The sequence below is a fragment of the Nannospalax galili genome, unplaced genomic scaffold, assembly GCF_000622305.1.
Source record: "Nannospalax galili isolate Female #2095 unplaced genomic scaffold, S.galili_v1.0 scaffold405, whole genome shotgun sequence".
Lineage (NCBI taxonomy): Eukaryota > Metazoa > Chordata > Mammalia > Rodentia > Spalacidae > Nannospalax > Nannospalax galili.
Window position 1 is genome coordinate 3,157,467 of NW_008354532.1, and position 23,168 is coordinate 3,180,634.

At 38.1% G+C, this 23,168-nt stretch overlaps 1 protein-coding gene across 7 annotated transcripts in view; it reads left to right on the plus strand.

The window, feature by feature from the left end:
• Wdfy3 (WD repeat and FYVE domain containing 3) overlaps positions 1-23,168 on the plus strand; it is a 269,996-nt gene that overhangs the window by 123,170 nt on the left and 123,658 nt on the right. For 6 of the 7 annotated variants that reach the window (XM_017802846.2, XM_017802849.2, XM_029555330.1 and 3 more), the window contains 5 exons: positions 1,873-2,066; positions 10,252-10,709; positions 12,253-12,336; positions 19,137-19,314; positions 20,016-20,230. In XM_017802846.2, coding sequence (XP_017658335.1) covers positions 1,873-2,066; positions 10,252-10,709; positions 12,253-12,336; positions 19,137-19,314; positions 20,016-20,230 — 1,129 coding nt within the window. The remainder of the gene's footprint in view (positions 1-1,872; positions 2,067-10,251; positions 10,710-12,252; positions 12,337-19,136; positions 19,315-20,015; positions 20,231-23,168) is intronic. The other variant, XM_029555332.1, reaches the window with a different exon arrangement.

The following is a 23,168-nucleotide window of genomic DNA, read 5'->3' on the forward strand; positions in this document are numbered from 1 at the left end:
AGTAGGGTCAATGCAGCTAAAGGGCTAGATGCGAGGAGCTGAATTCTGGAGTCGGCCAGGCTCAGATCACAGGGACCTTTTTAGGATGTGATGAGGAGCTGGGGTTGAGCTGTGTTGGAGGAAGCCATGGATGAATGATCAGAAGAATGCCTGAATGAATCTCATGCAAAATTCATGACAGCTGGAGTGCAGAGAAATACCACCTTCGGGATATTTAAATATGCCATATCCCACCACTATGTGAAGTTTTAGAGATGCAAAGATAATTCTTGCCCCTGGAGAATTATAGTCTAACTGAGAAAGATGTAAACACATAATTATATAAGTAATTATTTAAATACAAGTTTTGGCAAGCGCCAGGGCAGAGCTGAATGAATTTAGCAGGTAATTGGTAATTGAAAGACAAGTGTGATGGAGTTTAATAGGCGCTGTAGAAATGGTTTGTCTATTGCATAATGCATAATCCTCTTTTTCCACTAACTAGATTTAGTTGACCGAGATATAAACGTAATAAAGAATGGGAAACAAGAATTTGTCAGATTTGCATTTTTGTGGTGTTATGTTGACTGCACAAGCAAGGATCTGCCATTCTGTTGGAGAAGAGTGGAGAGCTTGCTGCCACTCTTTGAGCACAGCTCTGGGGTGCAGACACTTCACCTGCTTTTTTCATATCTGTCTTCTTTGTTAAGGACGACATTACTTATTGTGTGACCTGAGGCACTTAAAACAGTGCTGTGCCCGTAGAAGGTATTTACATACAATCAAGGGTGTCACGATTCCATGTGCTAAAAAAATTTTTTAAGACAAGGTCTTGTTATGTAGCTCATTTGGCTTTGTATTTTCCCTGCCTCCAGCTCACAAGTGTTGGATTGCAAGTGTGCCACCACACCAGCCATAGGTTCTCTCTTAAACACGTAGTTTAACATTCACTCCAAGATCCTGTTACTCCTATCAGGTTAGCAAATAGAAAAGCACTAAGTTGAGAGAGGACTGTGGCTACCAAAGTAAAATACACTCTTATTTACTTGACAGTTTTTCATTGAAACTTCAATCAGGAGAAAACCCAAGTTTTGTGGAAGATCAAATATATGAATAAGATTTATAAAATTATAATGGAGGTAAATGCAAGATATTTTGTGGAAATGAAGAGTATAAGGATTGCTTGGACCAAATACTGAGTAGTGATTTATACGATTTGGTTCAGTTTTTAGGGGTTGGGGAGTTACATTTCAGATGAGAATGGTACCAACATTGAGTAGGAACACAGACAGAGCTGGCTGTGTGGACATAAATTCTACTCTGTCACTTACTAGCTGTGACTTCAGACTTCAAGGTAGGGGATGAGGGGCAAATAAATGGCAAAGGCTTTATTTAAAGTAGTGCAGTGACTAATGTTTTCTGTTATAAAGTTTGTCTGATTTTCTTGTGATTTACCTTATTTGTTTATAGTTTTCCCATGAATTACCTTATAATTTTCCATTCTTTTACTGCTACTACTTTGAAAGTCTTGTTCAGTTTAAATCTCATTTATTTGGGATATTGTTCATCCAAAAACCTGTTTTGTACATCGCGAGGTCTCCTGGTATCCACCTATAAAATTTCCAAATGCTCTAGAAATGGAGAATTTCGTTGGGGCATTATGTCGGGGCATTAACCTTGCATTAAGAAATGTAGGAGAAACGTGCATTTACAGTTTATGGTATCCCATAGTGTAGTTTTTGCATTGTGTTCTAAGGAAGCAAAACAGGTAGGTAGGTTTTACATGTATTTGTTTGACTCACTGTCCCTACAAAAGCAGTTGAATTTTGATTCATCCAACTTGCTCAAAATGTACTAAGTTATCCCGTGCTGTGCTTTCACTCCCTCCTGAAGGAATATTCCGAGAGTTTGGAGGTGCAAGATGTGCACACAATATAGTGAAGTACCCCCAGTGCCGGCAGCATGCCCTGATGACCATCCAGCAGCTGGTGCTCTCTCCAAATGGGGATGACGACATGGGCACTCTCCTGGGGTTGATGCACTCAGCCCCGCCCACAGAACTGCAGTTGAAAACTGACATCTTAAGGGTAAGTTTAGTAAATGTATATTTTGTTGCTATTAAAATCTATAGTTATCTTAAAATTATTTGTACTAGTTACAAGGAATTTAACATGCCTTTAATCCCAGCACTTGGGAGGTGGAGGCAGGCGGATCTCTGAATTCAAGGCTAGCCTGGTTTACATAGTGAGTTCCGGCCAGCTGGTGCTACAGAGAGACCCTGTCTCAAAAAGACCAAAAAAATATTTTTTTGTTGTTGAATTTTTGTGTATTTCATACAAAACATCATAATCATCTTTATACTCCATGTGCACTCTCCTGTAGCACCCCCACAGGATTTCATGTATTCTGCCGTATACATTTAGGCCTATTAAGTCAAGTTAGTTTACCCAGATGTCCTGCAGTGCAGGTTCATCCCCTGGGTCTAGTCAGCCTATCAAGAGTCTCTCCCTTACAGATCAGCTGTCGCTTACCTAGCATTAATCAGTGCCAATAGTTCTTTGACTAAGGTTAGGGCCTGCTACCCATTTCCCAGTTCTATGCTGGGTTTTTGTCTGTTTGAGTTTACATGGGTCTTGTGCATGCTAACACCATTGCTGTAGATTCATATGAACAAGGTCCCAGGAGCCTGTAAGACTCTGTTTCCAGGTAGTCATGAAGGATTTTTTTTAATAAGTAATTTATTGATAATTTCATACATGCATATAAGGTGTTTTGATCAACCATGCCCACTCCGTCCCCTCCAACTCCTCCCATATCTTCCCATCACTTTTTTTCTGATAACTTCATGTACTCTTTCTTCTTCTTTGATTTTTTTTTTTAGATGGGTCTTTTGGCTACTCTAACATTACCCCCTCTGAAGAGGTAACCCTAAAATCTTTTAAGGATTCGATAAAAGCTCCCAAATATTTTCGACATTTTTGGCCTTTGGAATGGAGTATGTTGCTAAGAGGCCCAAGGACATTGTGAGTTTTAGACAAGAAACTGGCTGCTTTTCTTTGGGGTCTTTTTACCCTAACTGCCTAGCCAATTCTTACCTCCTATTCTTATCACACCATCCTCTGAAGGGGTAAATTGCCAATAGGGAATTGGGACGTAGATTGCTCTGGCTTCTTCCATGCTGAACAGAGACTCAGGGTGAGACAATTGGAGTAACCCATGAAGGATATTTTTTTAAGAATTTTTTTGAATTATATGAGTTTGTCTGTGTGTGGGTATGTGCACATGTGTGCAGGTGTCCATGGCTACCAGAGGTATCTATCTGATCTCCTAGAGCTGCAGTTAAAGGTGCTTGTGAGCTACCCAGCATGGGTGCTAGAAATTGAACTCAGATCCTTTGCAAGAGCAGTACATGCTCTTACCCGATGAACCATCTCTCCAACTCACCAATAGGGAAATTTTTAAATTCAAAATAATAAAACCTGGAGGCTGAAGAGATGGCTCACTGGGTGAGAGCACTGTCTGCTCTTGTAGAGGACCCAGGTAAGGTTCTCAGCACCCTCATGGCGGTTGAAATCTCCAGATTCAGGGGATCCAACACCCCCTTCTGACCTCCACGGACTTTACACACCATGAGGGTACTTACATACATGTAAGCAAAACACTCACACACATAAAAATAAATCAGAATTTTTTAAAAATAACGAAACCTCCATAATTTATACACGTTGGAGATTTGGAAGTGTTCCATGATTCATGTCTGTCAGTGTTCATGATCTTACTGCTGATGATCTTTTGCACAGTTTGCCTGGCTTAGAATCCTCTGAAATTAGAAAGTATAATAGCAAGTGCAACATCTTAATAAATAGTAAATACAGATAGTATATTCAATGTCAGTTACTCAGTGTTAGACATGTGAAATAAAATGTTATATATGATACTGTACTTATATATGCTTGTATAACATATTTTAGAAATATCCATCAATATACTTCTACTTCAAGCTTAATGTGTACTTTTGTAGCCCCAGCTGGCCTGGCCTGGCCTGGAATTTACTTTGTAGACCAGGTTGGCCTTGATCTCACAAATATCTACCTGCCTCTACCTCTGGATTGCTGAGATTAAAGGCATGAGCCACCAGGCCCAGCACTTTTTTTTAAGGGCAGGGTTTCAGTATGTAACTCTGGCTGGCCTGGAACTCACTATATAGACTAGGCTATCCTCAAACTCAGAGATCTGCCTGCCTCTCCCTGCTAAGTGCTGGGATTAAAGGTGTGTATCACCACACCCAGCTTTATGTATACTTTTTTTCATTTCACTCCTTAGCAATCCTACAAAGTAATTAGCACTCTGTTCCGAAAATGAGAAAGATCATATAACTTGACTGTTTCCACATTCAAGGTCTCAGGACCCACATTCTTTGCACATCGCCAACATGCTTCATGCAGATTAATACACATGTTTTTTTTCAAATCACTGTAGTCATCAGCATTTCCATGTAAGAAACTGTTAGAAGAAGCTATTAACTATGTTAACTATTCCACTTTCACTTTACATGTGAATTTAGTGGTGCAAACAGGTATAATGGGTAAGAAAAGAATATTAAGTGGACATCGAAAGCATTTTCCTCAATTCCTAAAGACATTGTAATTATAGCAATAGCTACTAGCACTATTTCTCGTGTCTAAGTGTTCTGTGCATTCAGTCACCTATTTGGGTTAGCTTCTTAGTGAAGACAGATGCTGTTAGTGTCTGTTTCATTATTTTTATGTATTTAAATTTATTTTCTTGAAGTGCTGGGGATCAAACCCAGTTCCTCAGGCAAATACTCTACTGCTGAGCTCCATTCCTGTGTTTTATTAATTGTAAGCTGATGCACGGTTTAGTTCAACAATTTGTGCAAGTATGTGTCCTGTAGGCATAGGAGCCAAGACCAGAAGTAGGTAGTCCCTCCACAGAATTGTACTTTTAGCTTCTGTGATATAACGGTTTTAATCAAATGAGACCTAATCTTTTTTGGGTAAAAAGTTCTCTTTACATTTAAATAGCATCTGAGTGTGTTTGAGAAGTCTATTAAAATTCACGTTTTCATTTATTTATTAACCCCATGATTTCTAAATACCATTTCCATTACGAGGAACCAGAATTTCCTAGAGAAATGGTCAATTCTAGAGCTGAGACAGAGAAAGCAAAAAGTAAGGAGAGAGCAAAGAATGTAAGTAAAATAAATAAATGAGGAAGTAAGTAAATCCAAGGAAACAGATTAAACAGAACAGTTCTTATTTACAGTCAAAAAGTAATAAAAACCATTTATATTCGTATCACAGTAACAATTGATTATCTAGAAATCCTCACTTGTTGCTAAAGCTGGTTAGGGAATGGAAGAGTGTAAAGCGTGTTTTCCAGCCGGGAATTTCAGTCCTGCAGAGCAGTGGGGAGAGAATGTGGGATCTTAAATTTCCATTTGCTGCTACATTCACAGCAGCCTTCCAGAGTCTTTATTTAGGGATTCCACAGCACAGGCCTCTGCAATTTACTTTGCATTCATATGCAAATCTGAAATGTGTCTTAGCTTCTTTCCTTTGCTGTGATGAAAATACTGACCGAAATCAGTTTGAGCAGGAAACGGTATATTTGGCTTACAGCACAGTCCCTCATCAAGGGAAGCCACAGCAGGAACTCAGGGCTGGAACCCCGAGCACAGAAAATGAAAGAACAGTGCTTACTGGCTTGCTCCCCTGGCCTGTGCTCAGCGTGCTTTCTTATACAACACAGGACCACCTGACTGGGGTGGCATCGCCCACAGTGGACTGGGCCCTCCCACATCTCTTATCAAGAAAATAGCTCACAGACATGGCTATAGGCCAATCCAATCAAGATAATTTCTCAATTGAGGTTCCCTCTAACCAGGTATGTCAAATTGACAACTAAAGCTATCCAGCACAATTGACTCCTTGTCAACTTGATACACAAACACACTGCTATTAAACCAGTCGTTCCATTTCTTGACCCCAAGGTATGTTAATACCACAACTTAAAACAGTACAACTTTAAAAGTCCCACAGCAAGTTAAGTATTGTCTTATTTCAAAAGCGACAAATTCATCACAGTTAAGAAAAACCAGTCAGCAAAGTAGCTCAAAGCCAGACATTTCGGGTTCACTCACAGTTTTCTGGGCTCCAGTGGGCTAGAGCAGCTCTACCTCTCTGACTTTGCCATCCACAGCAAACGCAGTTTGTCTCATAAGCTCAAGTTGGCTCCACTCCACACCTGCCGCAGACCTTGGTGGTCGTCCCATGGTCCTGGCATCTTCAGTATGCTGGGGTCTCTGCTGAAACAGGCTGCACCTTACCAACAGGCTCTTCTGACCTCTCAGGGTACAAAACCTGAGATTCTCTCTATGACCCCTTCAGTCCTGGAAGAGGGGAGGTATCTTCCCTGCAGCTGAAGCTGCCCCTTCACCAATAGCCTTTCCTGGCCTCCCACAGTGCCAAGTCTCAGCTGCTCTCCAGGACTCCTTCATGCCTTCAAAAACCAGTACCAAGTAGGAGGCCCTGACACCACAGCTTCTGTGTGCTTACCCTGAGGAGATACTTCCCAGAAGATTTCATCTCAATGATGCTAATGTTTTGTTACAGCTGATTTTTCAGTCCCAGCCAATCCAATATCAGTTATTCCAGTAAAACATAAAAGGTTTGACTTCAAAAAATTATTTCATAATATATCACAAAAACAGCCCTGATAGAGTCTTTGCTTCCCTTAAAAAGTTACAAGCCAGGCGTCCATCATCCACATTTCTCTTCAACATAACTACGCCAAGCAACAACTCACTAAGCTCTGAGCACTTTTCAAGCCCAAAGTTGCAGTGCCTTCCACAGTCCTCCCAGACACATATTGTCAGGTTAATCACAGCAATATTTCACTCTCTGGAACCAATTTCTATCTTAGTTTCTTTCTTATTACTATAGGGAAAACAGTAACCAAAACCAACTTGGGGAGGAAAGGATTTATTTGGCTTACATTACAGTTCATCATCAGGGGAAGCCAGGGCAGGAACCTGCAGCACAGACCATGGAAGAATGGTGCTTACTAGCTTGCTCCCCTGGCCTGTGCTCAGCCTGCTTTCTTATAAAATATACTGCCAACTGCTCAGAAGTGGCACTGCCAACAGTGGGCTGGGCCCTCCCACATCACTCAGTAATCAAGAAAATGTCCACAGGCCAGTCCAATGGAGACAGGTCCTCAATTGAAGTTCCCTCTTACCAGGTGTATCAAGTTGACAACTAAAGCTATCCAGCACAATATATTCTTCATAATTCTGCTAATGCAACAAACTGATATATATATATATGTATATATATGCCAAATAAGTGATATGTAGCTGAAAATTTTGTCTAGTTAGCCAATGAGTATCCAGATCTTATTGTAACTTTAATGTTTGCTACTCATTATTTATTGATTAGAAAGAAGTTAAATTATCTCTGATATTTAAAGGTTTTCAAATATTGATTATATTATAATGATTCCAACAGATACCAGTTTTGAAGAACTAGAAGATAGACGTCTAGAAATACATTATACAGACTATTAGACTAAGAATTCATAAGCACTGATTTTTTTTTCTAAACCTGCCGTAATTAGCTATATGAACTTTGAACATGTTTCTTAACTTGGAGCTCACCCTTTATCACCTATGAAATAATAGTTATACTCCATGTGCAGACATCTCTATTAACCAATAAGGCACATAAACAAGTCTAATGGAGCTGAAAGTTCCTGTTACCTACTTTTTTCATTGTACCGCTCCATGTTTGGATATATTCAGATATACAAATACTTAGACAGTCACCTATAGTATTCAGCACAGTAAGATGCTTAGAATCTGAAATAGGCCATCACATCTAACCTTGGTGTGCTATAGACTGTATCTCCAGGCTTGTAACAATACACTCCATGATGTTCACACAGTAGATTCATTCCTCTTAACACTTCCCTGTTAAAGTTCTCATGACCGTACTTGTTATATGTTTGCCAAAGTGTTTTCAAAGAAGTGATCAGTATATGCCAGACATTTTAAAGAGTATTTTTTATGTTCTGTTTTATTGTTGTTATATTTTACCTTATTGGAAACCATGACACAGATAGGTTAAGTAGGTGGTATGTTAAAACACTTTAATGTTGGAGCCAGGATTAGAAACCAAGCATTCTGACTCTATGGTTTGTACATAATCTCTAGGCTCACTTGAGGATTTTTTTAAATATTAAAATGTCTTATTTTAATATGAATTATAAGTATAAATGCAGCTTATTAAATTTGATACAAAATACTATTAAAATGGAGAGTAATTCTTTGTAAAATAATAGAAAATGCTGTTTTATTTACATATACAGATTTCTTATTTTCTTTTAAAATAACAAAGCATTGTATACACAGTAGTTTCTGGAGCAGTGTATTTTTAGAAGAAGATTATATATAATGTATATAGCCTTTCCATTCTTCAGATATCCTTAGAAATGTGTGAGATATTTAACAAAATGATCTTTTCAAATGTGATGACTGCTGGGCTTATAAATTGTGTCTTAAGTACTAGTAGATACCCACCAGCTGTGTTACAAGTACTGAGACAGAAGGGGAAGGAGCACACTGCATATGATAGCAGATATCAAACTGCAACTCAGGACAGTATAATGTCCTGGTCAGATGCTTGTGGGGACGTAGACTTGCCTGGCTTTAAATCCTACCTTTTGCTACACTGGATACAGTGTAGACTCTGGCAGTTTTTAAAAACTATGTTGGGACTTAATTCCTAATCTAAAAAAAGTTAAAAAAAATAATACAGGTAAACATCCCTATTTTGAAATCTAAAATTCAAAAAGTTCCAAATTTTAGAACTTTGATATAATGCCCCATGTAGAAAATCTCCTACAGTAGAATTTTGTTTCATGTAGTTAAAAATATTCCATTACATTACCTCTAGGTTGTGTATTTAAAACACATATGAAACAGTAATGAATTTTCTATTTAAATTTGTCTCCCATCCTCAAGGTATCTCATCATATGTGCCCGTAATCTGAAAACATTGCAATAAACTCCTAGACTTCAACATTTTGATAAGAAGCACTCACCCATAGTATTTTAACACATAGCATTGCTCAGATGATTAAAGAAGATAGTGTGTGAGTGCTGGAGAGATGGCTTAGTAGTTAAGAGCACTAACAAAGGCCCAAGTTCAGATCCCAGCACCCACATCAGGTGGCTCAATACTACCTGTGACTCTAGCTCTAAAAATAATAAATCTTCTAAAAAGGAGATAGGGATGAGCTCAGTGGTTAAGAGCACTCACTGCTCTTGGAGAGGGTCTGGTTTTGATTCCCAGTACCCACATGGTGGGTAAAAACCTTCCATAACTACAGTTCTAATTCCAATTCCAATTCCAGTTCAATGCCCTCTTCTGACCTCTTTGGACATTGCACAGCATAGGTGCACTTACATGCATGCAGACAATATATCCATACACCTAAAAATTTTTTTAAAAAGTAATAATAAATTTTGAAAAATGAAATTAAAACAAAGGAAAATAGTGTATGAAAGTACTTAGTGCCTGGTGAGTATTGAAGGCCCAGTTAAACATATGATGTTGTAACATGAATAATAAGCTAAGGGTATGGCAGTTCAGGAAAGGTTGATTTACTTCCTTTAGGTTTTCTTTCTTAGATCTTGAAGCTGTTTGGGAAAGGGACTTCTTTCAGTCTTCAGGCTCCAGTTCGTTTTATAAGACAGGGTATCTAATAAGTTCTCTAAACATGAGTATGTGGGCATGTCTTATGAAGCAAAGATCTCACATCTTGGCTGCCCTTCCACACCTTTCTGATCCCTTCCTAAAATATTCCAGTTTATGTACATATAAGTCACAAGTTTTTATGATCCTGTGACCTTAGACTATGTATTTTACTTATTTAATAAAATCACTCTGTTAAATTATTGAATTCATTGGTAGTATTATCAACTAAATACCTAGGAAAGACAGCATTTGGGTCTAATTTTATCCTATCAAAAGAAATGTGTAATAGTCTTACCTGAAATTATATGGTCTGTAACATATTTCTTAGCAAAATATTTGATATGCCTTATAGAACTGTTTATTGGCTAAATGATAAAACCATCCATATCAGATATTCACAGACTGAAGTTCGCCTTTGACATTAATGCATGGTAGTTTTTGGTTTGATTTTTTTTTTTTTATTTGAATTTTTTTTCTCTTTTATCCCTTGTAGGCCCTCCTATCAGTCCTTCGGGAAAGCCATCGCTCTAGAACAGTTTTTAGGAAAGTCGGAGGATTTGTGTACATTACATCCTTGCTCGTTGCTATGGAAAGGTCTTTGAGCTGTCCACCCAAGAATGGCTGGGAGAAGGTGAACCAGAATCAAGTGTTTGAGCTTCTCCACACTGTGTTCTGCACACTGACTGCAGCCCTGCGCTATGAACCAGCCAACTCTCATTTCTTCAAAACAGAGATTCAGTATGAGAAGTTGGCAGATGCTGTTCGATTTCTTGGCTGCTTCTCAGACCTTAGAAAAATAAGCGCCATGAATGTCTTCCCCTCAAACACACAGCCTTTCCAAAGACTGTTAGAGGAAGACGTGGTCTCAGTGGACTCCGTGTCACCCACTTTGCGGCACTGCAGTAAACTCTTTATCTATCTCTACAAAGTAGCCACAGATTCTTTTGACAGGTATGGGTTGACTCTGCCCTCTGAATTGTGGGGTGCACTCCCCACATTCAACACAACTTCAGCTTTAAGACTCGAATTATAAGTTATTTGGAAGGAAAGTGAAAACAAATGAATCTCTCCTATTTACTTGAGGTGTATCACTTTACTCGGGACGTGCTATTGCCCTGTTGTTGAGTTTGCAGCAGAAGCCCATGCATAATGAGTAAATTCAGGTTCAGTTAGCTGTATTTGCACTTAATGGAGCAGTTTCTATGAAGTTTCCTTTAATGGTGATGTTTATTGTTCTCTTTTTCCTCTTTACTCTCAAAAAACAGTAGCTGCATCCGGACTTATTGATACTAGTTATCAACTGGAGAACATGGTTGTGATTTTACATATTTCCAGGTTCATGGTAGATAGCCTGTTGTGCCTGATGTTTCATAATTTCTGAAAAATGATAGAGCTCCCTAGGAGACACTGGTGTCTTGAACCATCAGGGTCAAGAGTCCATCAGAATAATTTACTCATTACTTGAGTAAACAGGTACTTAATGGAACTGGTGCACACCAAGTCACTGTGCATTCATGCATTGAGGATTTGGCTCTGTATAGCACTGCCTGGGTTCTGGCCACCCTTTAGTTTATAATGTAGACATATACATAATTACAGTGTACTGTTAAAATTTTATGTGGGGAAATTCAGGACTCTAAAGAAGAACATAGTGGTGGTGCATACCTTTAATCCCAGAACTTGGAGGTAGAAGCAGGTGGATCTCTGTGAGTTTAAGGCCAGCGTGGTCTATATAGTAAGTTCCAGGCCAGCTCGGGCTACAAGGGAGACCCTATCTCAAAAAGACAAAAAAAAAAAGAAGAGCATAGGAGAGCTACTTTACTTGAAATCATTTATTTTATTGCCTCGACTATGTTTTCAATTAAATTCCCACCTGGAAAATAATATAAGAGTAGTCAATTTCTAATTTATCTGTTCTAAGCATTGTCACTTTTAATAGTTACCAATTTTAGTTCATAAAATAAATGAGTTATTTTTCTATTTCAATCATAAATAGACCAAGTGGTCAGAACTTCTAATAGGTTTTATATTCTTTAAAAGTACTTTTTGGACATCTACTGAGATGTTTCGTGCTTCATGACAATGTTTCTTAGTTATTAATAGATTTGAATATCCAGATAATGAGAGAAAAATAGTTTCTCATCTTGAAAACTAGCTCTTAATTTACAGGAAACATGGGATTATATAGTGTTAAAGGAATGAGCTATGTAAATTTGCATAGACACTTTTTCCTTTCTACTTATTCAGTCACTGTCCCTCAGTTTTAGCTTGCATTTGTTTAATAATGTGTTAGCATTGGTAGAAGCGGCATCTGCTTTGAGCATCTCTTCTCTGTTTTATTCAGTGCATGTGTTGTGGTCGTGTTCTTTGTTCTGAGGAACATGGAAGGTGTTCTTTCCTGCACTTACACTGGCATTTCTTGTGAAACTAACCAGCTGCCAGCCGGTGTTCTCTTCTAACCTCTCTAACCCCCTGTCTGTTTTGTCGTCTGTAGTCGTGCAGAACAGATCCCTCCTTGCCTGACAAGCGAGTCTTCTCTCCCCTCTCCTTGGGGGACACCAGCTTTGTCCAGGAAAAGGTACTGATCTTACACAAGAAGTCAATCTTGATTGCTGTGGATTTTTCCTGTGCTTATTTAAGTGTTTATGTGGTGGTTGTGCTTTGTAACAGGGTTTTTGTTTTGTTTAGGTTTTTCATTTGGGGCTTTAAAAAAAATCTATACTGTCAGGTTTTAACATTACTAATTTCCTGAGAGTCTATTTACGAAAATAAAGTATGTTTATACTATGAACTCTGAAGGATATGTAGAAATTTACATTCCTCTCTTTTACATAACTTACACTTTTTTTAAGGCAGGCATATCATCTATTAAGAATACTGGCCTGCTGGGGAGATGGCTCAATGGATAAAGTGCTTGCTACACAGCCTGACAATCCCCTGATCACATGTAAAAGCTTGATGTAGTTGTGCAGGTGTCTGTAATGAGGTGGAGACAGGACACTCTCCATAATGTTCCTGGACCAGCTACCCTGGAATATACTGTGGCAAACAACAAGAGAGACCCCATCACAAAGAAAGTGGAAGGCTAGGACTGATCTGTCAATACACATACACGCCCATGCATGCACACACACACACAAAGAAAGAATACTACCTTCTTTCACATAGTAAAAATTACAGATTACATGCCAGGAAACTACACACAAAGAAAGTTATCCTAACTATAAAAGTACTTCTATCAAATGGAGATGACCCTCCCCCCCAGCCCTTTGCCCCATATTGCAGACAGTACTGCCCATTTGCAGTGTACTTAATAAACTGTTCTTCCTTAAAAAATAAGTAAGGAATGAGGACTTAATACCCATTTAAGTAGACTGCTTTCCCTCTTTGCTCTGTAAGAATTGTTAAAGTCATTCTTTGTTTTACTGTTACTACAAAGTGTACTTCATGGCACTGGAAAGAAGAGTATTTTCTCAGTCAGGTTCAACTGGTTGAAATACAAGACTGTAATGGAGACTTGTCAAGGCTAAATTTTGAAAAAAAAGAAGGAAAAAGCCTACCCAAGTTCTTATTTCATTCATTCCACATGAATGTGTAAATTGATCCAGTTTACTTCGTGCCTAAGGTTTATGAATTCTTCAAAAATAGCAGTTGATTGGCCAAAGTACAGTTAAGATCTAGTTAAGATTCCATTTCCACCTTCACCTTAAGAGATCAGTCTGCAGTTGGCACCAAGTATTTTTCCCTCCATCCTCTGTTTTCCTCATACACAAGTGAGTCCTTAACTCTTTCATAAATATCTCCAATTGTAGTTTGTAAAACAAAAAAATGAAATCCAAAGATTCTGTTATATTCTGTCTTTAATCTTAATGACTTCTGTTCATATTACAAAATAAATATATTGTAGGGAATGAATCAAAAGTATCACACATTGTTTATTTCAATATACAGCCAGCTTTCTGTTTCAGTAAGTGCAATCAACTTCAAATTGAAAATGTTTTTAAAAATTGGGTTTTTCAGGACTGCAGAGATAGCTCAGTGGTTACAAGCACGGGCTGTTCTTGCAGAAGACCTGGGTTCAGATTTCTTGCACCCACATGGCAGCTAACAACTGTACCTAACTCCATTTCCAGGCGATCTAACACCTTCTTCTGTCCTCTGCAGGCATTGCACGACATGGGTGCACTTACATATATGCAAGCAATACACACCTACACATAAAATAAAAATAATAAAAAACAGGTTTTTCTAGGTAAAAATCCCAGCATAGACACTAGGAACTGATTAAGAAATCTAAGCCCAACCTGATAGATTTTTGGCAACTGATGGCTACTGGAAGGGAGAGAGATAGTCTCTTTCTAGACTTGGTAGGTTAGCCAGGCTCCAGTGGATTGGCCTACACTAAGAACCTTTGGGGACGCAAATTAGACTTTATAGGTTTTATTTTATATGTATACGTATATATATGTGTACATATATGTATATATATAAAATTGAATACATTGAATTTGGTGGGGGGCCTGTAAGGGAAGGTGCAAATAGGGAAGCAGATCTAAATACCATCAAAGTATATTGTATAAAAATCTCAAATTCAATAAAAATTTAAAAGATAATTTCCAAATTAAAAAATTAGGTTTGTATTAAATGCATAGACTTTTACACCATAGTCTAAGAACTATTTAAATGATATTTACATTGTATTAAGTATAATAAATAACGTAGGCAAGAGAATGTGCCTAGATTACATGCAAATTTTACTGCTTTTTGTGTATGGAACCTGAGCACCCCTGGGTGTGGCAATTCACAGGGGCCCTGGGAACTAATCCCCTGAGGACAGGAAGACCTGGCTGTATTGCATAGTAATGTTCACTAGGTTTGTGAAAAAACACTTTATTTCTGTCTTAAATTCATACACTGGCTTACATCTCATTGCAGTTAATTATGAATAATAAATGTAGTATTTTTTAATTTACTTGTGCCCTCAACTCACTTTTTCTTTTTTATGTGGTGCTATGAGTCAAACCAGGGCTCTGTACATGACATTCTTTTCTCTTAAAGAACTGATGTTAATTCAAGAAGCCATAAATTAGATAAATTGTGTTAACTCAGTATAGTTTTCTGTTTCAAAATGAGGTAGAAGACACTTGACTTTGAAAACTGATGTGTGTTCATGATCCCAAAGAACTCGTAAACGTTAGAGAAAGAATTTCCTTTACTAAGTGGTTAAAATTACTTAAATCCCCAATTTTAAAATGTAATGATATCAGCCAGGTGTGGTGGCACACAACTTTAATCCCAGTACCTGGGAGGCAGAGGCAGGCAAATCTCTGTGAGTTCAAGGCCAACCTGGTCTACATAGCAAGTTCCAGGCCAGCTGGGGCTACGGGGAGACCCTGTCTCAAAAAAGACAAAAAAAAAGAAAGTAATATCACAAATGATAAAGATCTAAATTTGCTGTGTTCCGAAATGGTTTCTCTTGGCACAGTTTGAAATGTCTGTACATTCTGCGTGTTACATAGCAAGTTCCAGGCCAGCTGGGGCTACGGGGAGACCCTGTCTCAAAAAAGACAAAAAAAAAAAAGAAAGTAATCACAAATGATAAAGATCTAAATTTGCTGTGTTCCGAAACAGTTCTTTATATGTATTCCTCACAAAGCAGAAATTCACAGATTGAAGGAATATATTTCTTTAATAATAATAAAAGTCTGTCAGAGTATTTGTTATTTAAATGATAATTTGCAAAGAGAAAACAGCTTTGTATAGAGTTATATATGACTTTAAATCAGAAACATGTTTTCATTGTTTACAGTGCAAATATATGTGAGGTCTACCAGGTGTTTGCCTTAAGGGAAACTCTCACACAGTCAACATAATTTTCATGGAGTCATAATCTCTATGAATTCTCTATCTTAAAAGTTGATGCCATCTCAGTGCTGGAGAGATGGCTCAGCAGTTAAGAATACGGCTGTTCTTGCAGAAGACTTGGGCTTGAATCCCAGCGCCCACATGACAGCTAACAACTATCTTTAACTCCAGTTCCAGGGGATCCAACGACCTCTTCTGTCCTCCACAGGCATTGTACAACATGGTGCACTTACGTACATGCAGGCAATACATCATACACATAAAATAAAAATAAAAAAATTTTTTTTAAAGTTGGTGTCATCTCAAAAATGGGGAGCCCCTTATATGTAGTTCATGCTAAAAGCAATGTTGACTTTTTTTTCCCCAGTTCTGGGAATTGGTCACTGTACCCTGTACTGCTGAACTACATTCCCAGCTCCCACACTTACATCACAGGTTGCTATTCAGGTCTAGTTACTTAGGGTTTGCTTAGTAATAAGTATCATAATCAAGAGTTGGGCATGTAAGTCCATTGGCAGAGTGCTTGCCCAGCGTGAGTGAAGCCCTGGGTTCAAACGTGATGACTTCTGAAATTAGGATTTAGGCATGTAGTCACTATTTCTAGAACTTCTCAACAAATTACATCAGCTCGTGAGCATCTTTTTCTTTTGGCAATACATATTGGATTTGTTGGCAAAGATAGGCCAGTGTTGTACTGTTTTCATGATTTGTGGAACATTCTGATACTAAAGAACTTCTGAACTGTGATGCTTGCCTGACATTAAAAACCTGTGGATTCTTCTCTATGTTTAAAATAGGTGGGAGGAGCTAGCCAGCCTCATGTTTGGAAAAGCAAAACACATGACTTTCTCATTACTTATTATTTAGGAGAAGTACTGAGTCAGAGTTATAATTGAACACTGTGGAGAGTTTAGAGAAGTCAAAACAAGATACAAAATAATGAAAAACTATTCCAGGTAGATTGCTATGGTGGAAAGGTAGCAAATGCCGGTTTCTGGGCAGACAAACAGTACCGCTAAATACCTGATAAAAATAGGGTAAAATTTGAATATTTAACTATATTGACAAAAGAGTTAGATGGAGCTCCCATATATGGAAATTCAAGCTGGAATATTAAGTAGCAATTTCTATAACTTTAAAAGTAACTACAGTGTTCAAATTAACCTTAGAAATGCTATTTTATTCTCTTTGCCACAAGTCAGGTTTTGCTTGGGAATTTACTATTTAATAAACTTACCATAATCCATAAACTTGAAAATTGATAGTACCATGGTGGTAACCTGTTACTGAGTAATAATTACTGCTGTTTCATACTGTTACAGTGCGCCCAAGTTTAGTTAATCATGTTTTTAGATTTTCAACATTACAATATTTTTTCTAGTTTGAAAACCATGTAATTCCTTTATGAGAATATTGTCTTCATATGTGAGGTTTTTAAAGTTTACTATTATAATAGTTATAGGTTAGTAAACAGTTCATTTTCAAAGGCATAAAAGTGTCTTCCTAATCATGGCCATAATTTAAAGTTCAAATCAGGAATAAATCTGTTCATTTAGAGATGTTTGGAAAACCTAATGTAAATGTACAACTGAAGTCTGTGTTTTTGTCAAATTTGAGTTGTTTTGTGTATAATGAAAATGCTTTCCTTGAATTTTTTTAATTTAGTGATTGGGGATCTCTGCTGTACTATAGAGGGGGTATAATTTTTTTCTAGACAGATATAATTATTTTAAAGTATAAAGTGGACAAATAGGAAGGAATTCATGTTAGTAATTAAGTATTTAGTACTCTCTTTTGTATTAGGTTTAGAAGTTACATCTTTGTGAATACAAACCAGCAGAAACCAAGGCGTAAAGCAGTAAATGGGTGCAGAATTGCTAACTTTTAAATTAACAAAGAGAACATGTGTGTTTTTTTTTATAAGTGCAGCTGAATGCTTTCCTAGAATTTCTGTGAAAAGAGAAATTTTTGAGAACATGGCAGTGTCAGTTCTTGGGTACTAAGTCACGGATGTAAAGCATCTGTTTTCCAAGCTGCTCCTCCTGTGCTCAAGAGCTGGAGCAGCAGTGCTCTTGGTCACAGAGCTTAGCATTGGACAGCTTAACTGGGACCAACCCATTAGAGCAGCAAGCTCACACAGACTGTGGCCACAAGCACCTGTTTCTGAGTGCCAAGATAAAAAGGAGTGTGCTGCAGATTCATGAACTGTAGGTGACTATAGTGTGGAGTAGAAATGGAAACATTGAGGAGAGGAAATTTGCATATTCAGGGAATGGCTTGATTGTCTAACAGAAACTTGTTGCATAAAATCTGTCTTCTCTTTTTTTTGTGTTTGGCTTTATTTATTTATTTATTTTATTTTATTTGGTCTTTTTGAGACAGACTCTCCCTGTAGCCCCAGCTGTCCTGGAACTCCTATGTAGACCAGGCTGGCCTTGAACTCACAGAGATCTGCCTGCCTCTGCCTCCCGAGTGCTGGGATTAAAGGCATGGGGCCACCACACCTGGCTTTTTGTTTGCTTTTTTAAACAATTTTTATCTTTTGAGAATGTTATATAATGTATTTCAGTCATATTCAGATCCCTCTACCCCCACCTGACTATTCTCCGCTCTATTTTATGTCCTCTATTATTGTTTTTAAGGCCTATCAAGTCTAATTTGTGTCCCCAAATGCTCTTGGGTGTGGGTGCATCCCCTGGAGCCTGGTCAACCTAGCCATTGTCATGCCCTTAAAGAAATCTGACCTCATATTCCAGCAGCTATCAGTCACCAGTACTTCCTTGTAATGGCTGTTTCCAGTGGCAGTGAGGATACACATAAAAGATGAGTGTAGTTCCAGAAAAAAACAGAGAAACTCCATGATGCTTATTTTACAATCATTCTCTAGTGGCCAGAACACTGAGCCAACACTGACTCAGCTGTTTTAGATAGAGGTGAACACTTTCATTTTGTTGCTTTAGAGTCTATGGTCATTGTGACACAAGTTTAAATATACACTGCCTGCTTCAAAAGAATCTCATTAAGTGATTTAATGTAGTGAGATGTCCAAACTCTCATCTTAGAGCTGTGAATTACTTATTTCACACCCCCCCCCTTTATATCTGCTGGTATGATTGCCACTGTTTAATGCAACAACCCAAAGAGCAAATAGCAAAGACAAAATGAGCCAATAGTTGTACCTCAGTGTGCTGATATAACCCATGTATTGATAACAGATTGCTTTTCTTTTTTTTTTGGTCTTTTTGAGACAGGGTCTCTCTGTAGCCCCAGCTGTCCTGAAACTCACTATGTAGACCAGGCTGGCCTTGAACTCACAGAGATCTGCTTCCCTCTCCCTCCCAAGTGCTGGGATTAAAGGCGTGCGCTACCATGCCCGGCAACACCAGGTCTTTTATAACTCCCTGAATTACAAGACTTTTTGCTTATCAGTGACTAAAATTAACAGAAGATGGAACTATAATTGTGATTTTAATCAGATTCTAAATGAGGCTTCTTTTTTTTTTTTTTTTTTAGGCATGCATTTCATTGTGTTTCCACTCCCCCAGTTTATCCCACAAAAAATGTTGCTGATCTGAAACTTCATGTGACAAGTTCACCTCTGCAGACTTCCGATGCAGTCATCATCCACCCTGGAGCCATGCTGGCCATGCTGGACCTCCTGGCCTCTGTAGGGTCAGTGACACAGCCAGAAGTAAGCTGGGTTACAGTAGTTCTTCAAAATGTTTAATGAATGAAAGGGAAGTATATTTACCTGCATAATGAGGACTAGGAAAGAAGGCAGATGAAGTATACCCGAGACGTATTACATACCGCACGCAGTAGGGCTTTTTTGTTTGAGTCTTGCCTTACAAGATAAGCAGTTGTGTTTTGGAATATAGTTCACCAATGGAACTGCAATGATTGCTTCTGGTGCTAGAGTCCCATGTTATTCCTGTAAGTCCTGCTTGGGAGTGGAAACAGTTAAGGAATAATACAGAAGGGACACTGGCTACAGATACTAGGGAGGCTGTTTATCTGTTTTAACTTGTTTCAAAAGTTGGGGGTGGGGAGTTTAAATTGGAGTTAAAAATGTTGTATGGCTTCTAAGGCCCAAAGTGTCACAAATGTGAATGACAAACTCCCTTTAAGCTACTTATCTACCCACCATGAGAAAAGACTTGACACCTACTGTTTCTATCAAAATAGAACTATTTGTTATATAGTCATGTCATTCAAAGACTTCAGAGAGAATAGAGCTCAGTCAAATATGCATGTATTCCATTCCTTAGTTTACATGAATATACTTTCAAGCAACTCAAGACTTTGTATTAAAAGTTGTGTTTGATATAGAGGAAATTGTCATCTACCTCACTAAGAATGCTGTGGTGGCATGGATCTCTTTGTTAACTTTAGCATGCTTTGGACCTCCAACTTGCTGTGGCCAACATTTTGCAATCCCTGGTGCACACAGAGAGAAACCAGCAAGTTATGTGTGAAGCTGGTCTTCATGCACGACTGCTGCAGAGGTGCAGTGCCGCCCTGGCAGATGAGGACCACTCTCTGCACCCACCGCTCCAGCGCATGTTTGAACGTTTAGCCTCCCAGGCCTTGGAGCCCATGGTGCTGAGGTTAGTAAATTCTTCAGATTTACTTAAGCTACAGTTAAAAACAGTTCCTAGAGTCTTTTTGAATCAGGAGTTTGTATTCTGTGCTGACCCTATGGCAAAGGCCTATTTGTAATCCCAGCTACTCAGGAGGCTGAAGCGGGAAGGTCACAGGTTCAAGGTCTGCCTGGCAGGGGCGGGCTGGGCATCTTACTGCAAGGCTATCTCAAAATAAAAAGGGAACAGAAGGCTGGGGATGTATCTCACTGGTAGATTGTTTGCCTAGAGTACTTGAGCCCCCAGATCCAATCCCCAGTACCACAAATAAATAAAAGTTTTCTTTAATGGACATATATTTAGTTACATGTAGACAAAACCAAAACACAACCAAAATAGATGAAATACTCAGAATGGAACACTGAGAAACAGGTGGCACAGCCCATATCCCAGCACTTGGGAGGCAGCGACAGGAAGATAAAAAAAGAAAGAAGCCTATTTATTAATAAGCAGCATCTGTCCAATGGTTATTTCTTTCCCTTAAATCTAACAAACTCATTTTCCTTTAAAATAAAATCACATTCAATATTAATAGGATTTACATCTACTTTGTATTTATTTTAAAACTTTATATATTAGAACTTTAATGACTTTTAAAACTTTATTTTGAGCCGGGTATGGTAGTGCACACCTTTAATCCCAGCACTTGGGAGGCAGATGCAGGTTGATCTCTGTGAGTTCAAGGCCAGCCTGGTCTACATAGTGAGCTCCCAGACAGCTGGGGCTACAGGGAGACCCTGTGTCAAAACTCATATGAACTCACATGTTGACAGCATGCACAAGTCCTATGCAAGCTCGAGTGGATGAACCCAAGTTGGAGAACATTTGGGGATTCAAGTTAGACTCTATAAGCTTTATACCCAGAGAGAATACGTTGAATTAAGTGTGGGGGGGGTGCAGGGAGGTGTGGATGGGAGAGGAGATATAAATATCATCAAATTATATTGTCTGAAAATTTCAAAAATTCAATAAAAATGCTAAAAAAAAGTCAAAAACAACTTTATTTTAAAGTACTGTTTTCACAATACCTGCAAAGGTTGGCAGGTTCCTTTTCCCCCTTCACCCGGTGCTTTCATCTGATGTAAGTATAATACAGTGTGTGTCAAATCAGGATATTGAAATCATAAGATGTATCCATATACACATTTAGTTCTCTCTTTTTGGAGCCATGTGTAGATACATTTTTTAAGGAAGTTACAGTTTTGTTATTTAGCACAGGCAGCTTATTGCCTAAAACTTACAATCCTCTTAGCCTCTCATGTGTTGGAATTATAGGCATGCACCAACAAGACTAACTCCATGTACACATTTATGTGACCACTGCACAATTCAAGACATCACAGATATTTTCCTAGTGCGTCCCCTTAGTGTCACCTCCACATCCTGATCTCCCACCACCCCAAACCTTATAAACCGCTACTCTTTTCTCCATCTATATAGTTTTTTCATTTGGAGAAGTTTTGCATGCATGTGTACACACACATTTTATATATATAACACATACATATATATATATAGAGAGAGAGAGAGAGAGAGAGTAACATTTATAGACAGGCATTTTTTTTTTACATACTGTAATGCTCCTGAGGTATGTGCAAGTTGTTATGTATGTCATTAATGAGTTTCTATTGATTGCTAAATACTATTCTGTGGTGTAGATGCACCACAGTTTGTGACTCAAGAAATTGCATGTGTGTGTGTTATGTATGTATTGGTAGTGCTGAGAATCAAGCCAAGGAAGATCTCATGCCTGCTACATAAATACTCTACCATTAAGATATATCCCCAGCTATATGTTTTTAAAATTAAACTTGCCAGTTTTCGAACCTTTGTGTTTTGGTTTTTTTGAAATTGCGTAGTCAAGTAGATCTAGTGCATACATACCTTGTTTTCTCTTTTAAAAATATACTCATATCTTGTGATTTTGAGATAAGCTGCTCTCTCGATTTGATTATTCTTGTCTACTGTTGAAGTACTATTGCCATATAGAACTTTAAAAGCTTTTAAACAGCTGGTTGAAATGTTATTTGTGATTTGTAAAAGCTCCAAACTAATTGTTGATGAAGAAAAATACATGCAATAAGCATGTGTCAAATGGTGTCGGATGGCACGCTAGGCTTTGGTAATACCAAGATAAAAGAGCAGTCCTGCTCCCTTCATCCATCGTCTTACAAGTGTCTTTGCGCTTTGAAAATTGGTATTTTTTCCTGATCCTTTTTGCTTATCTGCTATTTTAAAAGAGGCAGAGACTCAAAATATTAATATTTTGCCAAGCTAAGTAGCTTGTTTTGTGTAGTGAGATAAACAATGAAGTTAGCCCTTGACATGTCATGTCCAGTTCTCACAGTGAATAAACTGTTACAAAGAATTCAAGTCAGCTAGCACAGGTCCTTCACTATTTATAAACTATAGGTGATAAAGTACTTCACATTAATACTCTACACGAAAAAGTAGCTATAAGTGCCTGGCTCTTTAAACCTTGTTTTCCCAAACAGAAAATATAGAATTCTGATTTTAAACAGTGCCTTACACCACAGGATCTGATGGAATCCTTTTTTGTGTGGTTCCTGGGCAGTTGGCTGGGCACACCCAGGAGGCTGTGCTCCACAGATTTTACATTCTAGCTCTTCACAAAATCTTGCTCTTTTCAGTACTTGGAATAAGCACAGAAGCAGCTTACTCTGTAAAGATCAACATGGACTATTGTTTACCTTTTATTATCCTTTTCTCATCTAGAAAGTACTCCATATCCATTATTTGAACTGTTGCTCTGTTCTAGGTACAAAGAAAACTTTGATAACCAGATGATGGAAGGAACTTTCTGTGAAAAGATGTATAGCCTAGTAAGGAATAAAGTCAGATAAGAAGGAAGTCTAAATATAAATTATAAATTATTATAAATATA